This window comes from Ornithodoros turicata, chromosome 7 (genome assembly GCF_037126465.1).
Source record: "Ornithodoros turicata isolate Travis chromosome 7, ASM3712646v1, whole genome shotgun sequence".
Classification (NCBI taxonomy): Eukaryota; Metazoa; Arthropoda; class Arachnida; order Ixodida; family Argasidae; genus Ornithodoros; species Ornithodoros turicata.
The window spans coordinates 49,553,639-49,580,698 of NC_088207.1; the positions used below are offsets into that span (position 1 = coordinate 49,553,639).

Sequence of the window (27,060 nt, forward strand, 5' to 3'; positions counted from 1 at the left end):
GTGATCACCGTGTAGTGTAGTGCAGTGTAGTCGGATCCAGACGACGAGACAACGAATATTCATTACAGCGCATATAGTTCAAACTGATTTATCTTATCAGAGTAGCCTGATCACAGCTACACGCATCCCATTTATTCCTGAGCCATACGTCTTAACCCCTCCCGAGCTAAGCTGACCCTCACGAACGTGCAAGAACTTTCCAAGCACCTCAAAGTTCGAAACTATCTATCCTTCTGATGCTCCACGCTGATTTTTGTATTATTACTCGCCGCAAATACAATATAAGTTATATAACCAGACATCCTTCTGCGCGCATGCAGTAAAATTTGTCTTAGGGTCGATACGTTCTTGTTGAGTGCGACATATTTGGGTTCTGTGGCGCATATTTGAGCAGTGCTCACTTTGGCAAAAACGTCGGCTTCTTGGACGTCTTTGCAATCTTGAGACTTCTTTCACGAACCTTCTCGCAGGGGGTCATCACTGAAAGGCAATTTGTCGTTAAGTGTCTGAGCCTCATATAAGGCATGTCGATTGTTATATACCAGGGCAGACAGCTTCGCACTCTTCCTTGGACTCAAAGTTATTGAAGTTCCCGTCGCAACCGCCGTACTTAAATTCTTGACACGTGTTGGTTTCGCCGTTGAAGTACCAGCGTGACACTGCTGAACTGCAGGGACCGGGACGAGCTTCCTCGTAGCAAACACTTCCTGAGAAGAAACGAACTCGTAAGCACTCTAAACAGTTTAACAACACGGAACACAAAAAACAAACAAACAAAAAAAAAAACGCCGTGAGGCAATCAGATATACTACGGCAAATACTTCTGACTAAAAAAATTGACTAAAAATTATATTTATTTTATTTCGTGTTATAAATCAACCTGGCTCCAAGGCTCCGTACGCATTATAAAAATATGCCTCTGCGCCAAAAACAAAAACAAAAAAACGCGAATCATTATCAGCATTATAAAAATACCGTCAGCAACCGATACGCGGTTCCACGAATTTCGGACGGAACCCGCAAATCTTCATAGTTTCGAACTCTCCAGGAGCAGATGACGTCACTACGAGCTTGGCTCTAGCATCTGTGCTTTAGCAACATCGCGCGCACCTTCCCTGGTCTCCGCCCTCCGCCCCACGTTGGAAAACTGTCTGCAACTGTGGTTAGGAGATGGAAATCGAACTCCGAGGAGCAATGTTGCTAGACGGGGGACAGATTGACCACTCTATGACGTCACACTTCTCAAAACTAGAAATTAATTTTATGATACTTCCTCGTCACATAGGGAAACGATATTCTGTGAGAATACATGAGGGAAACGTGGACTGGAAATACAAAAATTGGGTAGGATTCTGAAGATACGAAACTTATAGTCGTGTTCAAGTTAAGAAGGAAAAGAAATCCAGTCCGTCAATTGAATACACCGTTGGAGATAAGGACAAGATAAGGAGACGCGATAGCGTGCCAGGAGAGACTGCAGCGCCACCATGCGCCATCAGTCACCATCATTAGGGGAGCGCACTTTCTGCTGCAGCGTAGTGTCATGCGGCCAGTCTTAACAGCCAATACGGAAGCAGAGCGAGTACGATGGACTACATTATGCGGCGCAGGGAGGGAGCGTGACCTCTCTGCGTTCAGTAATCCTGTCTGCGGCGCAGTAATACTTTCAGAGCTGACACACTCCATTTCTTTTTCTACTCAAGTTGAACACGACTATAGCTGTTGTGGCCCACCGTATCCTCGCTCAACGTTTTCACAGTACCGTGATGCAACACACGGTGTATTTCTGCTGAACACTCACGGGGTTTGGGGCAGCAAACGGCGAATTCTCCGAGAACGCCAAGGTGGCACCGGTGAGACGATGGGCATTGGCGACCAAATGGACCGCAGTGGAGAGTGGATCCTTCGGGATCCGTCATAGGTTCTCCGAATGGACACGGGTTTTCAACGCGAGGACGACCTGAGAGAGACGCGAACAAACGTCAGGTCAAGCAGAGAGCTGTAATTCAACTTTCAGGAATGTTCTACGACACAGCTAGGATTAAAGAGAACTTACTCCAATGAACGTCGCGTCCCCAACACTCAAATTATCACTCATTAAGTGTTATTATCAGTTAATAGAAGTCGACTTTTAAATTGTCTCTCGTTTATAACCTTGCAAAATCCTATAATATTTCCCGCGGTTATTCCGTTTCGAACTCAGTAAACATGAAATGGTGTAACTATACGCTTACACAAAGCCAAGGGTGGGCAGGGCTCCGTGATGCAGTTGACCTTGGCGAGAGTACATTCCTCCTTAGGGTCCATGCAGACGACACCCTGCATCGAAGAAGACATATCCGTATATGGCTGCACATGAGCATTACAGCCAGCAGTCGAAGCGGCAGAAAATGTAAACGGTTTCGCCTAGCTATCCCGGACCTGGAAAATCCAGCGGTCCGGCAAAGGCAGATTGAAGCAGAAGCCTCAGGTCCCCCTACAGTCCTTTACCCCGTACTCCTCAGACCCTTTAGAGGGGCACTGAAATCAAAAAGTTCTCCTCGTGGAATGAAATATGCCGTTACCTTAACACCAACACGAAAGGAATGGAATTTATTCGTTGGGTCGTTCGTGATTTATGTTCGATAGAAAAAAAAAATCTCAATTTGCGCTTTTCCCCTTTCCTTCTCAAGAAGGCTGACAATGCGGAGCTCTCATTGGTCTTCTCAAACGATTTGCCCAATCATCGCGAGCGATTGTTTAAAGGGACCAATCAGGGGCTTCTTCGCAGGTTCGCGCCTCTTGAGGAAGAGAGACAGAGAGAGAGAGGGAAGTCGTAAATTTTGTTTTTCTTTTCTTTTTTTTTTTATCGATCATGAATCACGAACGACGCAACGGAGCCCGTTCCTTTTGTATTGGTGTAAGGGTAACGCCGTCGTTCACGCCGTCGGGTCACGCCGCGACGAGAAACTTGTGCACGTTAGTTCCCCTTTAAATACACTGTCGATGATGAGGACTGTGCCCAGTAGAGGAATGGCCTCTGTTCGAAATATCGGCGTATCCCGACCTGAGGCTATGGCTTTTGTTTCAATATCTCGGATTTGGGCATCGTAGCGGGGAAGTACTCCCTCAGCCCACCAGGCGTATTTTGAAGTCTTCATACCTCGCATGGATCGTTGCATTTGCATGTCGTGCAGCCATCTTGTCCAACCTTAAATCCGAACTCGCATTCCATATCGCAAGGCTGGGGTGAGCACCGGCTGTCACGCGGGCCTATGGAAAAAATAATGGAGGGAAAAGATATTTGTTGCAAACAACCCGAAAATTTCGTGTGGCAATAATCACTCTCGTGATCATGCTGAAGAAGAGAGAAAAAGAGCACATGGAAAATGAGATAAACAATCATTAGTATACTCATGTCAATAGTATCTTACAGATAATAAGAAACCAGGGAATGGTGTAACTTTCAGTCTAGTATACGGTCAACACAAGTAACAAGAAGATAAAAACACTAAAACTTCCGTGTTTATTATACGTATTAATGTACAAGCTTTCATGCAATGGACCGCATTTCACCAGAAAAAAAAATGAGGGAGTGACATCTGTATGTAACGTAGGGTGTGTTCGCATGAATAATAAGAGGGGATAGAGGCAAAAAGAAAGTAAAATGCAAAACGAAGAACAAGGCAGAAAAATATCGTGTTGCTCGCTTTGCGTATCAATTAAAGAAAACAGTTAAAACTTGTCGCGTAAAGTCAAATGTCCAAAACACACATATCGCTATGGTGATGTGTTTAAATATAGCGCAGGCAACCACGGGGTAGAAGAAGACACACACACTTGCGCATTCTGTTACTCGATGTAAAGAGAGCTTCACCTCATTGGGCCTATTGTTGTGGCAAAGTGCCATTTACAGGCGCCCGTCTGTCTGCTACAAGTTGCGGAAAGTTGGAAACAACGATGCCATTCGAGATTATGGTTGGCTAGGAGTGTGCTATGCGGTCAAGTCCATTTTTAAGAGCGTAGTTTCACTCAGAGAATGTCCAGCGGGAGAGTCTTACTTGAGACATTATGAAATGAGCACAAAAGACAAGGACGAAGGATGGGGACAACACCGTGTCCCCCGGGTACCCCGTGTCTTTGCTCCAGAGTGTTTGTGACACATTATTGAGGGTGAGTAAGGGCCAAACTGTTATTGACCAGGAGGAAGAGACGAGGTGTAAGAAGTTCCTCGTCGTCCCGTACGTCCACTCCGTGTCTCATGATTTGGGGGAACGTTTTGGGTTTAGTGTGCTGTTTTCAGCTCCCTTTAAGCTGAGCAGGTTATCGGTGCTTGCCAAGGCTCCTGCACGGAAGCCCTCGTGTGGTGTCAATCATGTTAAGCCGTTTGTGTCATGTAGATTAGGTGTGGTCTACAGCATCCCCCTCTCGTGTGGTCTATTTTATATGGGCCAGACGGGTCGGTGTGTCAATATTAGGCATAGGGAGCGTCATCTTTGGGTGGCATCTGGCCCTGCATTGTAGTAGATGTGGGTGCAGTCCGACTTTTCAAGATACCGTTGTTGTTGCTGTGTCACCTAATGCCTTGACAAGAAAAATTGTAGAGGCCTATGCTATCAGGAAGATGGGTGTCCGTGGCCTTATCGGACAGGGAGGTCTTAGCAGCCCATGGAAACCCTTTATCTCTGTATGGGATGATGGCGAATAGCAGCAAGAGGACAAACGACAAAGGTAGTAGCAGACAGGACAACTGCAGTCCTGTCTACTGCAGTTGTCCTGTCTACTTCTACATTTGTCCTTCTCCTCTTGCTGCTATTCGCCATCATGAATCTATACCAACTACCCCGGATTGCTCCTAGTATGGGATGACCCTGATTGAGGCTGTTGATTTCTGTAGGTGGCGCAGCGGCGTTCCCGGCGTGCATGCGTGTTTGTTTTCTTGGTCACGTTAAACTGAGTTGTGAGTTGCGCCGGTGTCGTCCCCATCCTTCGTCCTTGTCTTTTGTGCGCATTCCATAATGTCTTATGTATACCAACTAGCCCAACGTCTTTTGTTATTGAGTCTTACTTGAACAGTTTGTGGGAGGTCCGAATCCACGCGTTCCGGGCAGCTCGATGCCGTGTTTGTCCACACACCAGCAGGTACCCTCCTGCGTGGAACACTGTACCTCCTGGAAGCTTCCGTACTCGTTGTCGCACTGTGGGAGACCGTTCCAAATAGCGCCGGCCTCACGGGCGCGATGTTCGGCCACAATGCGCTGGTGTTGACACGCTGCGTATAATCGTAACAAGTGGTCATCGTACGGTCAAACCACCTCAGTCTTGTTGAGCGATATCATTAATGCATCATCGAGGTGATGACCTGGAATAGAACGCTGCCCGCGTCGGCACAAAAGTACGGATCTGCTGAGTGCCGTGAGGTGCCGTATAAGGTACTTTCTACTTACCCGTCAGATACAGTGGCCGCATACACTGACTGCCGCAGCCATTGGAGCAACACTTTTCTGCGCTCGGACAGTTATAGTCGCTGCCGCACTTGTTGTCGCAAGACGGTCCGCTGCTCGGTGTCAAATAGGGACATTGGCCCGGTTTGCCTAGGTCTCCTGAACGCGTGGCATCAAGGGTGATTACAACGTGTTCACATTTCGCACTCAGAGCAAGACATACCTGAAGGATCTCGACACACGTAAGCGCCGCAGGAACTTCGGCAACATTTCTGTGGACCAGAGCAATCGCCATCGGTTGAACATTCATCGAGACACGCGCCAGTCTCCCAGGTGGTTGCTGCCGGACAGCTTCCCTCCTTCTCGTGCTGCGGTGTCCTTGTCGTCTCCACTGTAACGCAAGACAGTAGCGGGTAGCCCGAAGTAAGTTCCAGCGTACAGACCTACTCCTATAGTCAACATCTTCGTCTAAGGCCAGTACGTCCTCGAAAAAGGACTGCCTCGTCTCTCATACCTGGCAGAGGACAGCATACAGCAGTGTCATTCGTCACAGGAGTGCACATGTGGTTGGAGGGGCACGACTCCGAAGGGGACGCCGTGTCGCACAGGACCGGATCTTCGCCTTCTTGGAGGAAGGGCAAGTTACCGGAGGGGCAGATACTCCAGAGACTACGGGCGGAGCCTTTTGGAATACCTGTATCAAAATACTTTCAGTTCAGCAGAGCGCGTGCGAGATAACGAAACCAAGAACATCGCTGTCTAGAAAATGAGGAAATTTCGTACACTTCGGCACAGATGGGCACCATTGGTCAGCGCAAATGAGTTCGTCCATTTGGCAAACCTCGCCTTCCGGACACTGGGCGTCCTGCACAAAAAGAGACCGTATGTCTGAGACAAGAAGTTCACATTTCAAAGCTATAGCTCTATAGAGGACCTACCAATTGTCGAGAACCGTATAGGTCCGTTAGTAATAGAGCGACAGAACAAAGAACAGAAGAACAGAGGGAAGAAGGAAGAAGTTAGAATGACATCGAAACGAGTGGGAGCGTCCGAACATCGTAAGATGGCCTCATAAAGGCATCGCATTTAAACGCGTTTGACAGAATGCCCAACGCGTTCTTTTTGATTTGAAATGACACAGTACGTACGGCACAAGGGTTCCTGCAGCTGCAGATGGGACAGCCTTCTTCGTCGGACTCAAAGCCGTAATCGCAGCCAAGGCGACATGTAAGACCCAAGCAGCCCTTGCTGGCCCTCACTGCATGACAGAACGTGCACGTGAGGTGAAAAGTAAATAAATGGCTCACATACAAAAGGTAACTGGTGTAATTGTAAGGCCAATATGGCTTGAATGTGGTGCAGGCCCCTGACCTTGTCTGCAGTCAGCTCCACGGCCGGCTGACGAACGAGAGCCGGTGATCTCCACGCCGAATTCGTCGACGCACCAGCATTCTCCACCATGACACTGCACCGGCTCGTAGCTGCCGTCTGGACGACACTTCGGGACAGGGATGGCTAGATCGTGCTGCGTCTGCAGGAACTGACACACTGGTAATAGAGAGTGGTACTGGTAAGAATCCGTACCGCAGATGTGACTTCCCATGGCTCTCAAGACGAGTCAAAAACTTGATGCCAAGTTCTTACTTGTACGTGGCAGGTCGTCGGTCTTCTTCGAGCAGACTGAGCCACATTCCGCAGAGTGACAACACTGGCTGTCACTTCCACAATCTGTGTTTTTGGTACACGCCTTGAGATCCTCGCACTTGCCTACGACTGCAGTGCATGCCTCCAATTTCTTCGACTCTGATAAGCACAAAGATAGAGTTCTTTTACTCCAGAGCAATGCTGTTCCTACATTTGGTTGGTTGGTTGGTTGGTTGGTTCATATTGGTTAGTTCAATCTGAAGATGCGACACTACGTAAGACAGGCCAAACTTTGTACTTCAGCATTGACTACGCACGTAACGGTAATATGCTGGAATTTATGCAACAATGCCTTCCCTGAATGTGGGCTTCTGACGCCTTCAGGTACTCCTAGGAAGCGTCACAGACGCCGGAATATATTCACTTGCCTAGTTCGGACGCGTCTCTTGGACAGCAAACACCAGAATGGTCTCCAGGCAGGATTTCGCAATCGTAACCACCAGGGCAGTCCTGACCAGTGCACTTTACTGTCTTGTCGCTTCCTTCTTGTAGTAACGGACTTCCACTTACACAGGCACTGGGCTGCTTCTTGTGACCTAAGGAAAGATTGCACACATTCGAGCAAGAAACGCAATTATCAAGTGTTCGAAAGGAGGAGCACGACACTCACACGTTGCAATGGGTGGACAGTCTCCAGATACGCATGGCTCTTCTCGTACAATAACGCAGACTGAATTCTTTGAACAATTCACAGCCTGGAAGAGGCAAAAGACATTGTACCTTTGCAGAACAACAGGAAAAGCAAGTTCTCATTTCAGCTAAGAACAACGCCAACCTTAAGATCTTATGCTGCACGTATGACCCAATGAGGAACCATAATAAGCCAAGTCGAGACAAAACAAAAAGAGCGTGCTGCACTAGTTGGTTCTCAACGGTATAAGCTGCCAGAAAACTAAAAGCTGGGTTGCATAAGTAGCTGTAAAAAAAAATGACTTCGCTTCGTGTACGCATGCGCGTACGGTTTACTCACCTCGCAGGGATCCCAACACTTGCACTGCTGACATCCATCAGAACCAACCTTATAGCCGTATTCGCAGTGTAGGTTGCAGAAAATCAGATCACAGTCGTGTTGCCTTGACTCTGAAATCGCCCAGTTACAAGAACGGTAAGCTCCGAAGACAAAACATTTCCGCACCACTGCAAAGTATCTCACCAGCATTATTGGACTGACAATCAACAGCATCGGCAGGACCCAAAGTTCCAGAACGTTGTCTGCCATCGTCTTCCACGCACCAGCACACTTTGCCGTTGCTACTGCACTGCTTTCGGATGAAGTTCCCTTGCTCGTCACACTGTGGCACATAGCCGGGTGCACTTGCACCGCTCAGAAGATGAGCCAGAGCCTTTTGCTGTTGGCACACTACAGTGCAATGTAGGCAGCATAAGAATTCCAATACTTAATCCTAGCACGATGGAAATTTATGTTCTGAGGCTGGAACACAGAAGAAAGGACAACACAATACACAAGCCTCGAGTGCCTAAGAACAATGAAAGAAGGAAGTCACAGAAAGGGTTAGCCAGCTGTAGGACTCGAACCCACATCTTCTGGATTGCAGTTCTGGACCTGGTTTGTCCCTTCAGGTGACGCACCCTTGGAAGTCATTGGGGAGGTGTGTTAGCTTAGCTCAATTGGTAGAGCCCTAGACCGACAATCCAGAAGACGTGGGTTCGAGTCCTACAGCTGGCTAACCTTTTCAGTGACTTCATTCTGTCATTAATCCTAGCACCTTAATTAAATACGTGGCAATTTGATTGTTTTTTGTTTTTTTACTTTGTTGAAAACGTGCATACGTATTTGTATTTTCCTGGTAGCGTTTCGCTTGACGTTTCGGATAAAGTATCGGTCAGCGAAACATTCATTTCGGAGGACGCTCTTGAACATACCGTCCACACTATGTATCGGGCATCAGCGCCCAATGCTATGACGCCCAGCTATGTCACGGCTATTACAAGTTAGGGTTTAGAGATTCGGATAAAGTATACGGTCAGCCAAACATTCATCTACAAGACCGCTCCTGAGCGCACCCTCTGCTCCATGTAGGGAACATAATACCGTAACGACAGTAAGGCCATGTAATGGATATTACAAGTTGGGGTTTAAGGATTCGGATAAAGTATACGGTCAGCGAAACATTATCAAGCCATTACAAGTTGGGACCAACAAGTAGCTATTACAAGTTGGGACCAACATGGAAGCGGCATGCTATTACGGGCTACGGCAGGAAATTAGTGATGATATATACTCACGTGTGGTGTTTGCAGGTGGAAGACATGTTGTCCCGCACTGCTGCGTTTCACAGCACTTGTCCTGACCGTTGCAGTCAAGATCAATAGTACACGCACGTCCACATTGCTCGACGGTTGTCGCGACGTGGGGACACACGCCCGGCTTATCTGCGGGTTGAAGGTGGCGCGTTACACACAGTTTCTAATCCTGGTACGCAACCGCGAACCGTTACGGGGAACACACCTGCCAAAGGACAGCAGACTCCGTAGTCGTTGCCGCTCTGAACCTGACACTGGAACTTGGCAGGGCATTGTGGCTTGCTCGGCCCGTAGCCGCAGAGCAAAGGTCTTCCACTGTCCGGACTTAAAAGAGGATCACCTCTGGGGCAGAAACTTTCTAGAGAGCGTGGTCGCTTGCACGTCGGTATGGGGGGACACGGTCCTTCAGCACATTCTAACTGCTCCTCCAGACTGCACTCCTGCCCACCGGGACACTCAACTCCCTACAGTGAACAGAGTAGAGTAGTATGCAGTGTGGGTTTGATTAAACAAGCTGAAATGTTTTATATTCACAAAGCTGAAAAAAACTTTGTATCAGTGTAACTTGGTTGCACTGCCCAGGAGAGCGACGTAAAGAGCAGTTAAGCTGAAATTGTCTTCGAAATATCACGTGGTGTCCGCTGTGTAACATATTACTAATGAAGTCAAAATGACAACTTGCGTAGTGTCTATCCACTACTTCTAGAACCCTCTGGTACTCCCTCTCGACTCTTCGGTACTTTAAGACGCATACCAAATTTGGAAGGCTATTTTTTAATATTGAGCAAGTACGTCGGTGCCGCTTTTTTATCGTCCGATTGCGCGCGAGAGAGCAGTTGCAGGACATTGGAAATCCTAAGAACTATCGTTGCCAAATAGCATACGGCGGGTCGTCTTTGAAGACTACCATGTGCAACCGACTGATACGCTCCGCAGGTGGCGTCCTCTATAGCTTCCCTAGTTGGTTGGGCTCTTCTTTCCGTTTGAGACCTTGAATGTGCGCCGGCACAAAGCGACGAGTGGGATACCGTCCCACGCCATTGCGGACAGAGCATGCAGAATGTCCGGTCGAGAAAGATGGCATAGGCTGGTAATTGAGTCGATTAGGCGGTGCAGCTCTGTCCCGCGTACCACGATCGTTCTGTGACTGTGTTGTAGACTCATGAGAAGCTATTGCTAGCTTCCTGATGGTACAGTGGTGGAAAAAAGGTTTACGGAACACGCTCCAGCGCATTCCTTCCTCGGAGTGACACGCTAGCAGCGAATGGTACCGTACGACAGACATGTGTTTAGGTAACCCAGTCACCTGTTTGCAAGTCGGTACGGTACCATTCGCTGCTGGCGTGTCACCCTGACGAAAGAATGCGCCGTATAGCATGTTCCGTAAACTTTTGTCCAGCACTGTACTATGAGGTGAATATACGCTGGGTTAAAGCTCTGTTATTGCGTTGTTGTTTTGATTCCAGAACCGTTGCGTGTCCTTTAAACAGCTCTACTATGTACATTGAAGACAGTGGAACTTGCATTGTATTTTTTTTCGCAATTCGTTATATCCAGGATATCAGCATCACTGCTGAGACGTTCAGAGCAGTGATCGAATCATATTCGTTATCTTCGTTTTGATATTCGTTAATTTGTTATATTACGTCTCAGCAGTGATGCTGATATCCTGGATATAACGGAATTAACGAATATAATTCGAATATAACGAATTCCTGGATATAACGTGCTCTCTCTACGCAGTCGCAACACATAAGAGGGAGTGGTATAGTACTTCAATTTTAGCAGTATCGTCAAGGTCAAGCTTGTGTTCTGAATAAGCGAGCTTGCTGAGAAATCAGAACGCGAATACAGCCTCTTATTCCTACGCAGAATTCTAATTTTACGCCCAATTTTCGCCCTTCCCATAACAGCCGTGACTCCTACAAAACTTATTTTTTTCGGAGACGACACCAAATGGCGCGCAGAATAAAATCAACGCTCGCTCTAGTTATCACAGTGTTGGTCAACGAGAGACGCGAGAGATGCAACTATGGTCGCCATTGCGGTCAAGAGATGTCCCCGATTGCATGTATACATATAACCACGGTCCCTGTATAACACAAGAACGGTCATATACTTGCCCGTCTTGCTATAGCCACGAAGCATGACCTAACAAAGGCGGGGTCAGACTCCCGTGAACGCATGTCCCTCGCACTCGAGCGTGACGCTCACCGTTTTCTACCCCTGGTGGTCACGTTTTCACGCGTGCAGCAGGGCCTGTAAGCCAGAAGCGTTACGCAATCGAAGGCGTTCTGCGAACAAATGCTTGGTAGCTCGCGTGTCATAATTGCACCTTGTGGCGACGTTCATATGTGTACGGTCCGTAGATCACGAAACAAGACGACGAAGGTTAGTAAATGGGGGGGAGTTCCTTTTTCATTACCTTGCAGGGATTGCGGCATTCGCAGAGTGGACAGCCGCTATCGTCTAGTTCGAAGCCGTATGGACACAGCATACGGCACAGGTAGCTCGCACACTTACTTCGTGCTGGAAAGAGAAAAATGATTGATTGGTTGATTGATGAAGATATAAAAAAATTGGAGATGAATAGAAAAATGAGTTAGACATGACTATATAGCAAATCAGCGTGTGACACACAGTGTTAAGCTATAGTGAAAGGACACGTGTGCTGTCTACAATATGTGTATACCACATACGTGTGCACGTACTAGAATTATATACCGGGTGTTTCACGAATATCCCCCGGCTGAATAACGCGTGAACCAGGCGGATGAACACGAAATTGACAGCGGATTGGTGATTCAAAGAGCGCATTGGTGCACTGCTCCGCGCAAGAAATATGTAAACCGAAACCAATTAATTACTCGGAAAAATCACTAAGTGTCGACGCGGTTTTTTTCTTGCAATATATTTCGCTGAAGGTCCCGATGCGTGAAACAGAGGTTCCGCAAGCGTACTAAGTAAAATCTGAGAGTTAGGATGTTTATTTAATTAGTGAGCGTATGCAAATGAGCCGCTCACTACTCAGTTCACAGCCGATGTCCCAAGGATCTTTACCAAAAAGACATTTCTTCGATGACGCCACCTGTTCACGAATTATACAGCCGGGGGATTTTCGTGAAACACCCTGTATATTACGATGTCCTACAGAACGGGAATTTTTGTTTTGATTTCGCAAACGCGACACATTACAGGATGGCTCGGAGATTTGAAACTGTCACTGTGGAGCACATATAAGGATGTACTTGAATTTTTTTTACCCCCGTACGTATAAACGGACTTCGTAAACACAAAAGCGTAAAACATAGGAGACTTGCACTCCTGCTCCGCTTTTCCGATGACTTGTCATTTAGATCTACACATTGTTGGATATTCTCCAGAAGCTTACTCATGCAGACAACGTCCTTTTATGAAGGCCGCGAAAACACAACTACCGTTTTTTTTTTGTTTTTTTTTTTCGCCCGCACACAGCCGAACACGCCTCGAAGAGGTGCCAATTGCTTCCCTGGCTGAAATAGCGTGACAGCGACTACAGTAACTCAAAGGAGCTTGAGGACAACATCCTACGGAGTTTTACTGACGAGCACGCAATCGCAAGTTAAAAAAAGAATAAGAAAGAAAGGGTGACCGTGAAGCCATACACGCATATTGAGATCTATCCGCGGTAATAAATTGGTAATTTGGTATACGGTAATAGTGTTGACCCTGGCCGTAGAAAAAAAAAAAGAAGAGTCGATGACTATACTATAGTCCTAGACGTTCGGCTCGCTACTTTAATTGTTCAAACTGACATGTAATTTAGCGAAAATGTCCTAGGAAGACACTCGACGACTGCACAGAGCGCAGGTCGTATCTGGATCCAACACAGTCCGCACATCAAAGGCAATGACGAAAATGCTTTGAACTGCCTTGCTGCTGAACTTAGTATTTCGCATTCACCGGTGTACGTTAGACACAGACTATACAGTACAGTCAGTTCGGAAACACATATGCTGTGACGATGGATGAGGAAATGATGAGGTAATCGGTGAATAATGACCCAAGTCATAAAGTTCCGTATATGCCGCGTGACATCCGTAGCTCTAAGCGAAGAGTCACCCCATGAACTACTCATGATGATGTCATTGCAGAAGGCACAAAAGTCGCAATACATGAATTGAGTTCTACGAAAGAATGCAAAGGGGGGAACAATTTCTTTTAGTCATGGAATGGAAACAGCGCTTGACAGTGCTGCTGCTGTCTGCTATTAGGAATATGTTTAATAGAATGAAAAGAAAGAAAAATTGAAATGTCAGCCAGGCTAATGCCGGCTTACTATTCCAAAAAAGAAAGAAACTCAAAATATACAAAAAAAAAAGAACGAAAAGGGAAAAGTAAGGAAAAAAAGAAAGAGAAACAGTTAGTGCAGCACAGGCACCACACGGCACACGAAAGCCCAGTCAGAGGGTGAAGAAGCGGAGCAGGGCTGTGGTGACGGCCCACTAGGCAGGCCGTGGGACGGGACCAAGGAGTCGGGTCAGGGACCTATAGCGCTGATGGCAACGTGAAAGGTGCCTCAGTAATGCTATTGGCCCGGCCTCGTACAACTTCTCTCGCATTACGATAGAGATCACATACGATACGGTTTCAAAAGCCTCCAGTGCCCTTAGGAAAGTCCATTCTCGATACGGTCCATGGAGCAAAAAAAAAAAAAAAACGAAAAGAGAGAGAGAGAGAAAAAAAAAAGGCCAGCATAAATACGCGACACTGTTTTCTTTTTTGTTACTCCAGAGCACATTGACCATCGAACCCAACCGAAAGGCCAGACTCGAATTTCCTGTTGCAACAAACGGAACGCGTGATCTCTGCAGGAATTGCGGTACTGTTACTGTGCGCATCGTTGTTAATGCGCATACGCGAGGTGTAGGTGTCGCTATGCCAACACAAAAGAGCAGACGAAGGTTAGCCCTCTTTTCGCTTGCGCGACAAAACTGGAACGACAAGCACACGTAGTCTCATAACGGAAAATCAGTAGTCATTAGCCCTGATATACAGGTGTGCTTCTTCGAATGCATACACAACCTCACACCTTGTAGATTACGGTCGCAAGGTGACATCTTAATGACGAGTAGAACGCGTGTTTTTGGGACGCCTCTGCACTCCTGAAACGGATACTGTTGCTCCTTCAGATAATTACTCTGTGTGCTGCACGCACTTCATACATGAAAGCGGGTTTCAAGCAATGGGGTACCCAAGCACTACAGGGCCCAAAAGGAATAGCGTCATCGCCACTGAGCATGACCGGAACCCAAAGAAGCCTACCCTATTCTGCTCGAAAACAGCGTGAGGCCCCAAATCTGGCTTGCGTCGCTCCCGCCGGCGAGAATCAGCGTGAGAGTGTCGTCTGCAAACATATCGAAAGCATTTAAAAAATAGTTTCGTTTTACGATACCAATTATTTTTACTAGGCGCGATGCGTTTAAAAAAGATTCGATTTCTTTTGCTTTTATAAGTCTTCTTTTTCAGCCGTAGCGTCGATTTGTAGCGCGTTTGCGTATTGGGACCTCCTTACTCTCACGTACCCTATAGTCTATTAGTCCCCGATAGCGGTTCGTCAGCAGCACATCGTCAGAACAGCACAGAACGAGCACACCGTCAAGCCTCTCTTTACACATAGCTACATGGGCTGAGTGACGTGAAGCTCTTTGTGTTGGACGATTAAAAAATGAACAACCACGGTGTGGTCTGTATATGTGAGGTCATTCACGTTGCGAGAGACCAGTGAAAGTGAACCTTCCATTGTTTGCGTTTCCTGGTGGTCCTGGAATGAGCGTGGTGGGAACAGTGTGACCTGTAACGGAAATGCTCTCGATTTCGGACGAGCGCATTTAAATGGATGATGGTGATGATTATGACCGCATGGGGCGCTCCGTTTGCAAAGGGGAAGTGAAAATGAATAAGCTATGTTTGGCGGGTTGACTTTGGACTAGCGGGCATTTATTGAAGGACGTAATACTCCTTTAAAAGGTCGTAATAATCCACGCTGATGATGTGACTGTGGTAACTATGTTCTTTTTTCTTTATTCCGTCAGGGCACCGCGAAGCAACTGTGGCGATGCACATACGCGGGCGTACGAAGAGGTGACTTTGATGTAGGTAAAAGCGCTAAAACGGAAAGGGACGAAACACGGACACTGAAGAAGTGACCACAGGGTGACCACAGGTAAGAAGAAGTGACCACAGAGAGGAATGGAAGCAAAACGTTGGTCAGTATACGTCCTGGGCCGACTTCAGGGTGAATTATGGCGACATTAGTCTGCAAAGTCAACCACAAAACAGACAATACAGGCTGTGGTAGTGGTGCTGGTGCTAGTGAAAAGGCCCGCCGTTGTCGGCCTCACAGAGGTGGGCAACGTCAGACTGACGCCCTGGGGGACTGTGCGTGGTGGTAGGCTTCCTAGTCTTTTGGCATGACCAGTTGGAAGGAATGACCAAGCAACCAGCGTGAGACTTTACAGGGCCACTCACTGCTTTAAAGGTTACGTTGTGGGGCTGTCACGTGACAGTGGCAGTACCACGTGGCCGTAAGAGTGCGTTTTCAAAAATAGTTCCGCCAAAAATTATTAACGGTGGCTCAAAAAGGCACCGCATCTGAACGCGTTTGGAACAGCGTGTTCCAGTGTGTGTTTCTTTTTTCTTCATCTTCCTTTTTGCGGCGTAGCGCAGCCAGTGGATGACAGCTCAGGTGTTGTACTAATGTTTCGCGTGTAATGGGACAGCTTTCCAGTGGTGAATCACCCCATGTCATATAGTCGCGATTTATTTGTTGTTGTTGTTGTTGTTGGAACAGTGACCAAAGATTCAACTAATTTATTCAGGATTTCTGTTTCTATTTCTATTTCTGGCTGTTTTCCGATTCAGAAGATGGATGTTGGGAAGGGTAGGAACCTACAACAAGAGGTACACCGCGAGTACACATGACCTCCAGAAAGGAAGACCTTTATTTGTTGTGCAAGCCAGTGTTACGCAGTAATAAACATCATGGCCCCTGGCTTTTGGTCTATCTTCAGAAAGGAAGACCGTAACCAGGAGGTCGAGTTGAACTGCACCAGTATATAAACAGAGATGTATCAACTGTAGTACTTACCGGAGCAGTTGACTAGTTCCAGGGACCTCGCCCTTGTTCCGGCCACTTCGAGACCCATTCGGTCGACGCACCAACAGCGACCATCCTGAGGATCGCACTGCACGGGGTCGAACTCGCCCTGAGGGCCGCATCGGGGAACAAATGTCCGACCGGCGCGTCCCTGCAGCTTAGCGCGACGTTCGTTTAACATTCGCACCTGCTGGCATCCTAGAAAAAAAGGACGTGGGTGAGACGTGTAGTAAAGCTATAAAGTGTAATAAAGTTATCAAGCCATATACAGTGTGAATTAGCTATATGCGGTCCGACGACCGTCGTGCAATTTTTAATTACATGAATAACGCGAAAAAAAATTGCTTCTGGGTTTTAGTCTAGATGATTTTGTTCTTCAGCCTAGGGAAAAAGGAGTACATATTGGGAAGCAATTACAGCATCTAGCCCTCCAGATAGCAATTAACTGCACATTTTTATCCTTGGACCCCGAATTTAACTCCCCGGCGCTACATAGTCCCAGCCCTCCGCATAAACTTTAGTGCATTTCGTCCCGAAATGGAATAATGGTTGGTTGTAGCAATGCATTTAGTCCTCAAATTGACCCAGATTAAGCATAGCGCGAAAAAAATAAAAAAGACGAAACGGAGGAACACAACACCCTCCCTTTTGGTCCTTTCCACTGTTATTCTAAAATTACTCCTTCTTCTTCTTCTCTCTCTTTTTTTTTTTTCTTATAGCATAGACAATAAAAAGTGTCATAGAGCCTGCAAGTAATAAGGTGCAGAGGATGAGGCATTTTATTTGTTCGTTTCTTTTTTTCACCAAACCAAACAACCATGCATGAGGCAAGGCATTTCTTGTGGACATTGCAGCGCCTCTAACTATTTAGACTTACTGATTTTTATTCTCAAGTGATTTGGAGTAGCCAGCTCCTGTGTTTCGAGCCAACATCTCCACATTTTTCTTTCCTAACTCCAACTGCATGTGTCGTCGTAAAAATGGAATCGTATACGAATTGCCTGTGATATATGTACATATTAACATACTGGTTCATCTTGTAGTCGCTATACTTTGATTACCCACTAATTTCATCTCCGACGACCACCGAACGAATACAGCAACGTCTCGATCCTCTCGTAGCCTCGCCTGTTTCAAAACAGTTTCTTCAATAATTATTTCTACTTCCTGTTTATGCGAGGAAATGATCGAGGAATCAGTTCCGTGCCTTTCTTTTTCTTTTTTTTTATGATACACTTGTGTGGCCCAATTGGAAGTTACTTCCTGTCGTGCACAGCGGCAAATCAGAGACGGATAGTGACGGAACGCATCATCACCATTTTCCGACGGGGTGGTAGAGAGAGGACTGAAAAGGGGGCCTTGACAAACCGCGCGTATCGAGGGCACGCTCATGCAGGATGAGACGTCGGAGGTGTGTTCCTATGTTAACGCAATGAGAATAAATGAATGCGTCGGCCTCGTCTGAAATATGACACGAGCGACGGATGACGCGGAGTGCCACACAGGAGCGGAGTATAGCCTAAACTAAACAGTAAAGGCTTTTACACCTTTTCGGGTGTAAATGTCTCGCCTTATATGGCACGCACCTTTGCGGAGTATAAGTTTCAGACTGCGCAGAATGGAGTTTTGTAGGACGTTTTTTCAAAAGGGTGAGCTACATAAAAAGCGCGATACAAAGGGTATGCTCTACAGGAAATATCATTTCAAAGGGCACGCGCTACAGAGATTACAATTTCAAGATGCACATTTTATGTAACACGCCATTTCAAATGCACATTTTGCGAAAAACACGATTTTAATTCAGTATTCTATAGAAAACATCATTTCAAAGGGCGTATTCTATACAGAACACGCCACTTCAAGGGGGTGTATTCGTTTTAAAACAATATTGAGGATGGGTGTTCTGTGGGCACATTTTCTAACACCGTTATCACACCTTTCAGTTGAGCCTGTGGAATATATAAAAATGGGTGTTAAAAAAAAAAAAGAAAACTCTCTTACAAGCTGAAAAGTGTAAGAAACATACTATAATAGTCCGTGGTTAACAAGAGCCTGACTGAATCAATTTGGGCTGATGATTTAGCCAGCTAGAGTGAATTGGCATCAAACAAAAGGAAGGCCAGCTGAAGGCGGCTCAAATAATAGCTATATAGGCAGTCGCAAATGATGCCATATATGATGTCATTAATGTCCGGCACAATCGTGACGAACAATGTTACAAAGTTGTGCACGACGGAATATAGGTTTTTCAAATTTTCACGAGCAGATTTACATAGCAAGCACAGGCAAAGTGAAATAGAAAATGTATACTATGCTGAAGTATCTACTGACGCAAGGCACTATACCTACGTACGGTTGCTTACATATAATTCTTCTATCTACTACGATCACGACTTGTGTCACGAGGTTTTTATTAACGGAGACAGTGTCCCAGATCAGCATTTCGAAGTTTAGAAATACAACAGGAAACGAAGTGGACAAAAATACTACTTATATAGCGCTTTCTTATATGCCTTTCTTCCGCACTCGTCCAAGCGTATAGCTAGATATTCTTCCCCCATTTGTGCTCCTCAAGAGAGGAAGATGTATATGTATGAATCTTATTCACGTGACTTCTCCTCAACGCTAATTGAAATCTCAGCACCGGGCTCAGTAGTATAAATAAAACAAATCCCCGCGTCTGCTGCGAAAGACGAGAAGGCAATATAAAAGGGCAGTCGAAACACGAATGATGTTAAAATGACAAAAAAAAAACAGAAAAAGAAAAGGAGAATGATAATAAGCCTGCGGCGGATGCTAACGCGGCCCTAAAAAAGTGCAATACACGAGCCAATAAGAAGGTCACCCGCGCCCACCACATATGCTACACGGACGGACAATGTACATAGAGCGGCCTCAATAAAGGATTTCGTAGAAAGTGGGAAGTGTATATACCCGTGTACAGTGGTCTGGTGCACGTGTGGTAGCATCCGTTGCTGCAGCACTTGTAGGGGCCCTCGCAGTTGGCATCTGTTTCACATTCTGCGGTCACGTTGGTAGGGCACTCCCTTTCCGCCAGAGATTCCAGTGGGTGACATGTGCCGTCTTTCACATCTGCAAACACATACATATGCACGTTTTCTCAGCGAGAATGGGCATTATTTGACAGCGGTCAGCCAGTCAGAGTAAACCCCTCAGAATGACGAAATTGACTCTTTTTTTTTTCCTGTTTCTATTTTTTTTTTTTTGTCCTGAACGAAATCCTGTATACGCCATACCCAGCTTACGTCTCCTTCTCTCTCTTCTTTTTTTTTTTTTTCATAATTATTATAAATGAGAAGTCTATCAAGGTGTTCACCATCAAGGTTTGTTTGCTTTGTATCACCGTTTGGTATTTCCGACACTATTGTGTTTGCGGCACTTCCGCTTTTATAGAATTGTCGCTTATATCGAATTTTTTCTTCTTCTCGGTCCCGTTAGATTCGGTATAACGAGCGTTTACCGTATGTCATAAAAAGTTCCCTTTCTCCCGTATCTCTTTGCTTCAGAGATTCGCTGACATGCTAGGTTGTCCCCCTTTAAAACAGGACTACTTTATCATATAGGTGAGGCTTCGAATAATAAATACGTAATATTGGAAGATGATCCCTGGGTTGATGTTTGGTCCACAACAGGCTGGTGAATATTAGATATGATCTCATTTACATCTCCCCTAACACGAGGGCGTTACTTCACCAGCGACAAACGCTGCAGGGGGTTGACTGATGTGTTAGGTCTGTTGTTATTTCTTGATTTATCGTATAACGAGATGGTAGAGATTGTATAAGTCTGTACTGTTGGAATTATAAACAGGATTGTTTATGTGCCTGTCAAAGAAAAAAAAAGTGTTTTGAATCTGGATGGTACGCGGAAAATGTCGTTATGTGTAACGATGCCTGTTACGAAGGGAAAAGGGCCTTTTGTATACAAGGAGCAACTTTAATCCCTTTGGGGACTATTGTAGATGCATGGGGACTATTTGCGTTGCTGGGAAATAAACTCTGGGGGTTAAGTGGCTAAAAACGGGGAGCAATTGCAACTTAGATGACTGGAAGCTGCAGTTCACCCGATTTACTGGGTTTTTTTTTTTTTTTCTTCTTCTTCTTCTTCTTCTTCTTCTTCCTAGCATACAGGATTGAGACTATAGGCTCGAGTACTACCCGGTGCTATGGAACGCGTATACGATTGGTTAACAATGTAACAAGCATGCGGAACTGTCGAATAGAGCTTCAGAAAGCGGCTTTTTCCTGCGTGCCCTCCGCGACCTCTGTACCTCTTCCCAGAGACAGAGTTCGCGTAGCTGCCTGAGGAAACAGATTTCAACAGAACGGTTCGAATTTAGCTACCACTGCTACCCAATACATACGACACGCGACGTTTCCGTATACATGCAGCTTTGACAAATTCACTTCGTATTGCCGTTGTGTGTGTGCAGCTACGTAAATAGCGAAAGAAAAACGCCAGCGAGAGACAGACATGGAACCGGCAGGCGTGCTAGTCAATGGTTACCAGTCCGATTTTCCTCTACTTGTCACAACGAATGTGGGTCGACTCACATGTCGCTTTGTTTCGGAGCAACAACGACAGATGCATGATGATTATGATGAAGATGATGATGATGACATGAGGGCTTTTCACTGCAGGAGTTGCGGCAGCCTGCCCTATCATATGTTGAATTTTGCTTATTAGGTGAGTGATATGGGAATGAAATGGACACTGTAAGCATACTCCATGGAGGAGATGTAAAGTGTGCTGCCAACAATTATGCGCTTCAGTTCAACCGATGAGGTAACTGCTCCCAGGGATCCTAGTGAAAGGTCCCCGGTTGGGTATGCAGTGAAAAATAAGAAAAACAAAAAGGAAGCACCAAGGACCACAGTATCGTAGCCGCAGAAATGTAAGAAGAAAAAAAAAAAACACATGTTCTGCATATGTAGAACCATTTGAATGTGCAACTTATTATCATTCGAGTTAACTCCCCCCCTCTCCCCACATATTCCTTTCCCCATGTAAGAAGGACTTGATACGATAGGAGAGCAAGAAATAACAGATATCGTCCATCAGGTTGTTGTTTTTGATCTCTCATGTTGTAGTCGAAGAAGCTCGTTTCGTTCACTGTTCATTTACGTACAGCATAGGTACTTTATTAGCTGAACGATTAATTGCGTTAATTAAATTGCGTTGCTGATACTGACAATAAAGATGTCGACTTAATTGAACTAAATGCATAACAAACTGAATCCAAGGAGTATCCTTGGTACCTTTCTACATTGTTACTCTGCTCTCTCTCACTCTCTCTTTCCCTCCGAGCTCAACTGAAATCCCACACCATACCCTCCCCAGGTTTAGCCCAATGTACGCTCCACCTCAGAACCCGCATACACAATCCTCCTTTCCCATCTACTACGGCCACTTTCATGCACGTCATAACAAGCGAACAGTTCGACGAACACCGCAAAGCAGGCTCCACTCCACCACACTGCGGCAAATTGTATTCATCATCGTGCAATCCACGTTGCGCCGCTTCTGTCCGAACGTCCGTCCAAGCAGGATGGACAACAATCGCGTCTACAACAGGTTGGCGCGGTGTAAAGTAGGCGCTGTCGTCTTCCTTTTGCTGCGTGAGGCGGCAACGACCTGTCGACCTAGAAAAGGCTCTCAAAAAAGCGGGCCACGCGATTCGGGTCAGCGAAGCACGCTAAGCTACTAGCAGACGACCACACAACCCTCCTCGCGCGCCTCCGAATCACAGAGAGGAGCCGGCGTCGTCTGCTTCAAATTCGCCGTCCGACGGAAGTAGTCCTTCTATTCCGGAGACGTGCCAGGGAAAATCGCGGAAATCAGATCAGATAGTTCCGTGTGAATAGAACGTGCGATAAAAACCCACGGGTTTACTTCGTCGTCTGCAAATATAGCCGAGTCGGAATTTGTAGATAGGGGGCGCAAGATGCGATAGGCGCGCTTCAGGATGCTGCTGTGCGTCATGGGTCGGTCGTCAGGCTCCGTTTAATGTCACATTTCGGGGCGGATGAGATGAGGAGAAACTAGGGGATGGTAGTCTCTGCTATGCATACGGCTGCTATATAAAGTCACACATTTTGCGTCTATAAGATCGTCAACGCAAATCTAACAAAATCTAACAAAATCAAATGGTGACGTCGTTTGTCCATGTTCTAGCTTCCACCTGGAAAGGTGGAATTGGATTGTCTTTATCTCTCTCACTGTCATATTCATGTGCATCTGATCTTTATGTGCTGGCCTTCTATAACTGCTCTGCAGGAGTTCATGTATTTTCATCATGTCCTTTGTAATCGATATGCACAAGCCGTCTATGGCTTCTCGTGGGGGCGCTGTCAAAACATCCATTGCAAAACCAGAAAAAAACAAGGAAATTACTGGTTAAGGAGAGAAGAGAGCAAGCTTTACAGAGGCGGAGTTGTGACTCCACAGATCAAACATCCCGTTGCATCATGGTATTAAAAAGACTGAATCACTTTCTGACCACGAACCTATGAGGAAATCTGCTATATAGCCAAGTAAGCATGATGACTGTACAATGAGCATTAAATTCGGAGCCTACCTCTTTCTAGCTACTGAATCAAAGGAAACAGGTACCCATCGTAAAAACTATTTAGTAATTCGTTTCCAGGTCCAGGGAAAAGCCTCAAACAATAAACTCTCTCATCTCCATTCACGGAGTCAGAACGGCTTAGCAGAGCCAAGAGGCGTAAAATAGAAACAGTAGCAGAAACCCACCGCTAGAGGGATACATACTCATTAAGACACCATTTACCTCATAAAAAAACTTTATGGACTATATAAGAGGCACCGTTCTCGGGACTAGCCAGCCGTAAAGCCACATACCGCCAAAGTTGCAGGAGCAAGAATAATAAAAGTCAAAGTGAAGAACGCTATCGATATCCCCAATGGAAAGTAATTGTTCTTGGCTTTTCCGACGACTGTCATATCTGAATTGTTTAATATCCATATCCAAAGCTTGGAATGCTTGGAAAGTTCAAATTATCTCTAATGAAAAGACCTTTGTGAAATGTGAACAGGAAATGTGGGAAGCTCCCGAATGAGTTATATGAACCGAATACCGCCATAAACACGCAGGTAGATGCCATATCGTATATATCGTGTCGTGAAATTAAATTACAGTCCCCAGAAGCTGGTAAACAGCAACGATTACATTTACAATCATGCACCATTGCTACACTGAAATTTGTCATAATGCGTGGCCAATTTTTACAGCAGTAATCAAGGAAGGTGATCACGGTGCCCTATAGTCAAGCAGTCTTGCACTGCTTTTTGGCCACCTCCACGCATTTGTGTTGGATATAAAATATGAATAAATGAGAAATGAGAAGTTTCTAATATCAGTGCTAATACAGACGAGGTTACTCTTTTTTTAGCTCATATAAAAAATGAGTAATATCAGAAAGGCCTGTTCTATATTCTCTCTATAGTTTAAAAAACCTCTCCGCTGTCCTATAAAGCTAGAGAAAGAGAAGGCAGAGCCTCAGGGAAGATACTCAATTCGATATCCCGTTTTTTTCTCCATTTTATCACCTGTTTATCGCACGTTCATCGCATGTTTATCGCCTGTTTCACTGCAAATTCGTATACGTGCAAAAGATTCGCGGCCGCACGCTTTCTCCATTGATAGAATTTTTACGTAAGGTAACTGCGTTGTAATCCCAATGTTCGTATAATGCTCTTCCGAGTAATCGTATACTTATAATTCAGTTTCACAAAACTGAATTTTACAATTTACCGACTAGATAATATCGACTACGAAGAAACGTATCAACAGACTTCCACTATACAGGTAGACCGTCTGCTTGCTTCAGGTTATTTCTATTCGCATCAGTGCCTTCTCATAATGCAGACAATAGGAGACTCGGCCGTCCAACCGGTTTCAAAGCGTCCCGCCGTTACTAAAGGCTGAACGAATAACAAAACAGTAAAGAAAAAACGATTTCACGATACGGTACATCAGCACCGAAAGAACCATTGTCTGACGAGCCACTCAATCTTTCGTAATGGACTTCGCTTTTTCATAACGATTTCAGGATCTCAGTCAGACACCGAGGAAAGAAATGGTGCACAAGTACAGAACTCATTATACGCCCTTAATCAAGATACGAAGCCTTTGGCTGTTGCATGACATGAACGTTTTTCTCTTCAAACTCGGAGGTTATAATCCAGATGTCTTCAGTCTGTACGTCTGTTTAGTCTGTTAGTTAAGTCTGTTTAGTCTTTAGTCTGTAAATTAGTCAGAATAGCGTGGCATAGCTTGTCGTTTTGATGAGGGGACTGAAACTTTTGATTGCCTGGTGGGTGTACCACGCGGGAATATGCGCGGAAAATGCACTTTCTCGATATTCCGCATACTTTGAAGCCTGGCGGGTGCTATTTGGAGAGGAATACGAATGTTTCTGAGTGATATTCTCGTTCCTTGGTTTCATCATCGTCATCCCAAATGACTGCACGGACAACATGCACCACCCTCGACGTGATGCTGTTTCATATTATGTACTTGTCAGACGTTACTGGACTGACTGGCGTTATCGCTTTGTTGGAGGCGGGGTTTTAAATTCTCCGGAATGACTGTGGCTGTAGACAAACATATGGCAGTTATCAGCCTGGCTTGTAGACTTTTGATAAACTTTGTCACCACGATGAGTCTACGAGTGATATCCCTTTAACAAGAATTCTTCCATTGAAGGCAACGAGCCGTGCGTGTGATTCGCTTATAGAGACGTAGTCCAATGCAATGTGCCTGGCACATTTCTACGCTCTCCTATACATCAATTCTTGTAACTATTTTTAGTAGAAAGATCTACTGGACCTCTCCTATGGACTGACATCCAGGCGGAAATGGTACATCACGTGGCAGAGGAAGCGCCGAAGCGGTAGATCACGCACTTGTGCCTGTATAGTATGAAGCTGTCCCGAAGCCGGAAAGCACGCTGTCATTTCCTCGTAGCGAAGTTTATTCATAGAGCCTTGTGTCTGGCAAAAAACAAAAACAAGAAAACGCGTGTCCAGCACCGGATAAGCGAAGGCTGCACGACAATGGCATATAGCTGGATTCGTGCACACGTATAGGTGACTTTTCCTCGTGGTGGTAACTGTCGATGAGATTGTTGTACATAATAGTGTATCGCAGCCATTGTAGGTTACCTCGCCTTATAGGTTTTGCATTGTGCTTTGTGTGTGACTATGCTGCGACGTTCTCCGAAATTCATCTCTCTGTGCCTCTGTTTATATGAGAGTAGCAGACGGCAGGCGAGCGCGGCCCTCAATATAGCTAGGAAAACAAAACGTAGTTTTGATGAGACTGAATAGAGTTCATGTCGGCGTTGTAGATCGATGGTAACACAGGACTGAGGACTGTGGTTCGAACATAGTGTAGGTGTTGGAGTGCACTCGTTGTATTTATGAAGCGACCATTGTTTTTGTAATCTTGGGAAAAGATACGTGCTTCTCCTGATGGAAACTAGTTCCGGAAATTGTGGTCAGGAAATAGGTTAGGTTAGAATGAAATGATGAAATGGCAAGCCTCGGGAACGCCAGAAATATGTCATTTTATGAAATGTAAAAAAGGAACAGATTTACCGTAGAAGATACCGACTTGGTTATTAGAACGTCCTTGTCCTTTCGTCACACTGAGTTTATACCCTACTTCGATTACCAATAGTTCCTCACTGCGTAAAAGCTTATTACAACCCTTCCTGAGGAAGCGCCATTCTAATGGTCCATGTATATAGATAGATCTACTCCTCTCGTTCTTTCTTGGCTCGCAACCATCTTTCCACCTCTATATGCGTTCTCCTATATACCTCAATCACCACACTCACCATCCCAACCGGAGCGCCCCCACTATATATCTGAATCACACCATGTACACTTCAGAGGGAACACATTCAGCCATATATCCACAAGCACCGCAATCATCCGCCGCATCACTCAATACGTTGTGCCGTCGTAGTGACATGTAGTAATCCACCCACGTAAACCTCTGTCGCAGCACACCATCAGCACACTCACCGGAGCTTTGCACAGAGATCACCAGCAAGGCGACCAAGAACAGCAAAGCCATGCTGTGGATGTCTTACGCTGTTCTGGTCCGTGCGGGAACTCGTCAGCTGATAACTCGCCGGCACGGATGTACAACAACAACTGACTCTTGCAACTCCTCTTGTTTTGTGGTGGCGCTCAGATCGCGGAAAAACCCGTCCTCAACTGGGACGGCGGCGGCGGCGACCACTCAGCCGAGGAGAACAGTCCTTGGCTGAGTACGGCCAGATGAGGATCCGCGACTGTTTTTCATCTTGGGGAAGTCTCGGATGGGGAATTAATAAGCGAAGGAAGCTTTCGGCGTGATAATGAATGCCGGGGCGAAGTGCGTGTACGTTGAGTGCGTGGGGAAAGTACGGGTGATGCAAGGAGGGAGGAAGGGATGGATGAAGTCGAGAAGGGGTGATGTCTTTCTCGCGTGCTGAC

At 45.9% G+C, this 27,060-nt stretch overlaps 1 protein-coding gene across 1 annotated transcript in view; it reads right to left on the bottom strand.

Annotated features, from left to right (window-relative positions):
* The window catches only part of LOC135401403 (uncharacterized), a 37,803-nt gene extending 10,999 nt beyond the window's left edge, over window positions 1-26,804 (bottom strand). The window contains exons 1-23 of the mRNA XM_064633797.1: window positions 26,605-26,804; window positions 19,465-19,623; window positions 16,522-16,728; window positions 11,818-11,921; window positions 9,598-9,856; window positions 9,375-9,521; window positions 8,281-8,487; window positions 8,098-8,207; window positions 7,738-7,822; window positions 7,496-7,663; window positions 7,068-7,226; window positions 6,795-6,971; window positions 6,572-6,681; window positions 6,207-6,288; window positions 5,938-6,117; window positions 5,647-5,814; window positions 5,427-5,582; window positions 5,048-5,251; window positions 3,143-3,252; window positions 2,235-2,319; window positions 1,802-1,960; window positions 543-707; window positions 402-480 (exon numbers count right to left, since the gene is read on the bottom strand). Coding sequence (XP_064489867.1) covers window positions 402-480; window positions 543-707; window positions 1,802-1,960; window positions 2,235-2,319; window positions 3,143-3,252; window positions 5,048-5,251; window positions 5,427-5,582; window positions 5,647-5,814; window positions 5,938-6,117; window positions 6,207-6,288; window positions 6,572-6,681; window positions 6,795-6,971; window positions 7,068-7,226; window positions 7,496-7,663; window positions 7,738-7,822; window positions 8,098-8,207; window positions 8,281-8,487; window positions 9,375-9,521; window positions 9,598-9,856; window positions 11,818-11,921; window positions 16,522-16,728; window positions 19,465-19,623; window positions 26,605-26,656 — 3,332 coding nt within the window. The 5' untranslated portion in view covers window positions 26,657-26,804. The remainder of the gene's footprint in view (window positions 1-401; window positions 481-542; window positions 708-1,801; window positions 1,961-2,234; window positions 2,320-3,142; window positions 3,253-5,047; window positions 5,252-5,426; window positions 5,583-5,646; window positions 5,815-5,937; window positions 6,118-6,206; window positions 6,289-6,571; window positions 6,682-6,794; window positions 6,972-7,067; window positions 7,227-7,495; window positions 7,664-7,737; window positions 7,823-8,097; window positions 8,208-8,280; window positions 8,488-9,374; window positions 9,522-9,597; window positions 9,857-11,817; window positions 11,922-16,521; window positions 16,729-19,464; window positions 19,624-26,604) is intronic.
* Between the last annotated feature and the right edge of the window lie 256 nt (window positions 26,805-27,060).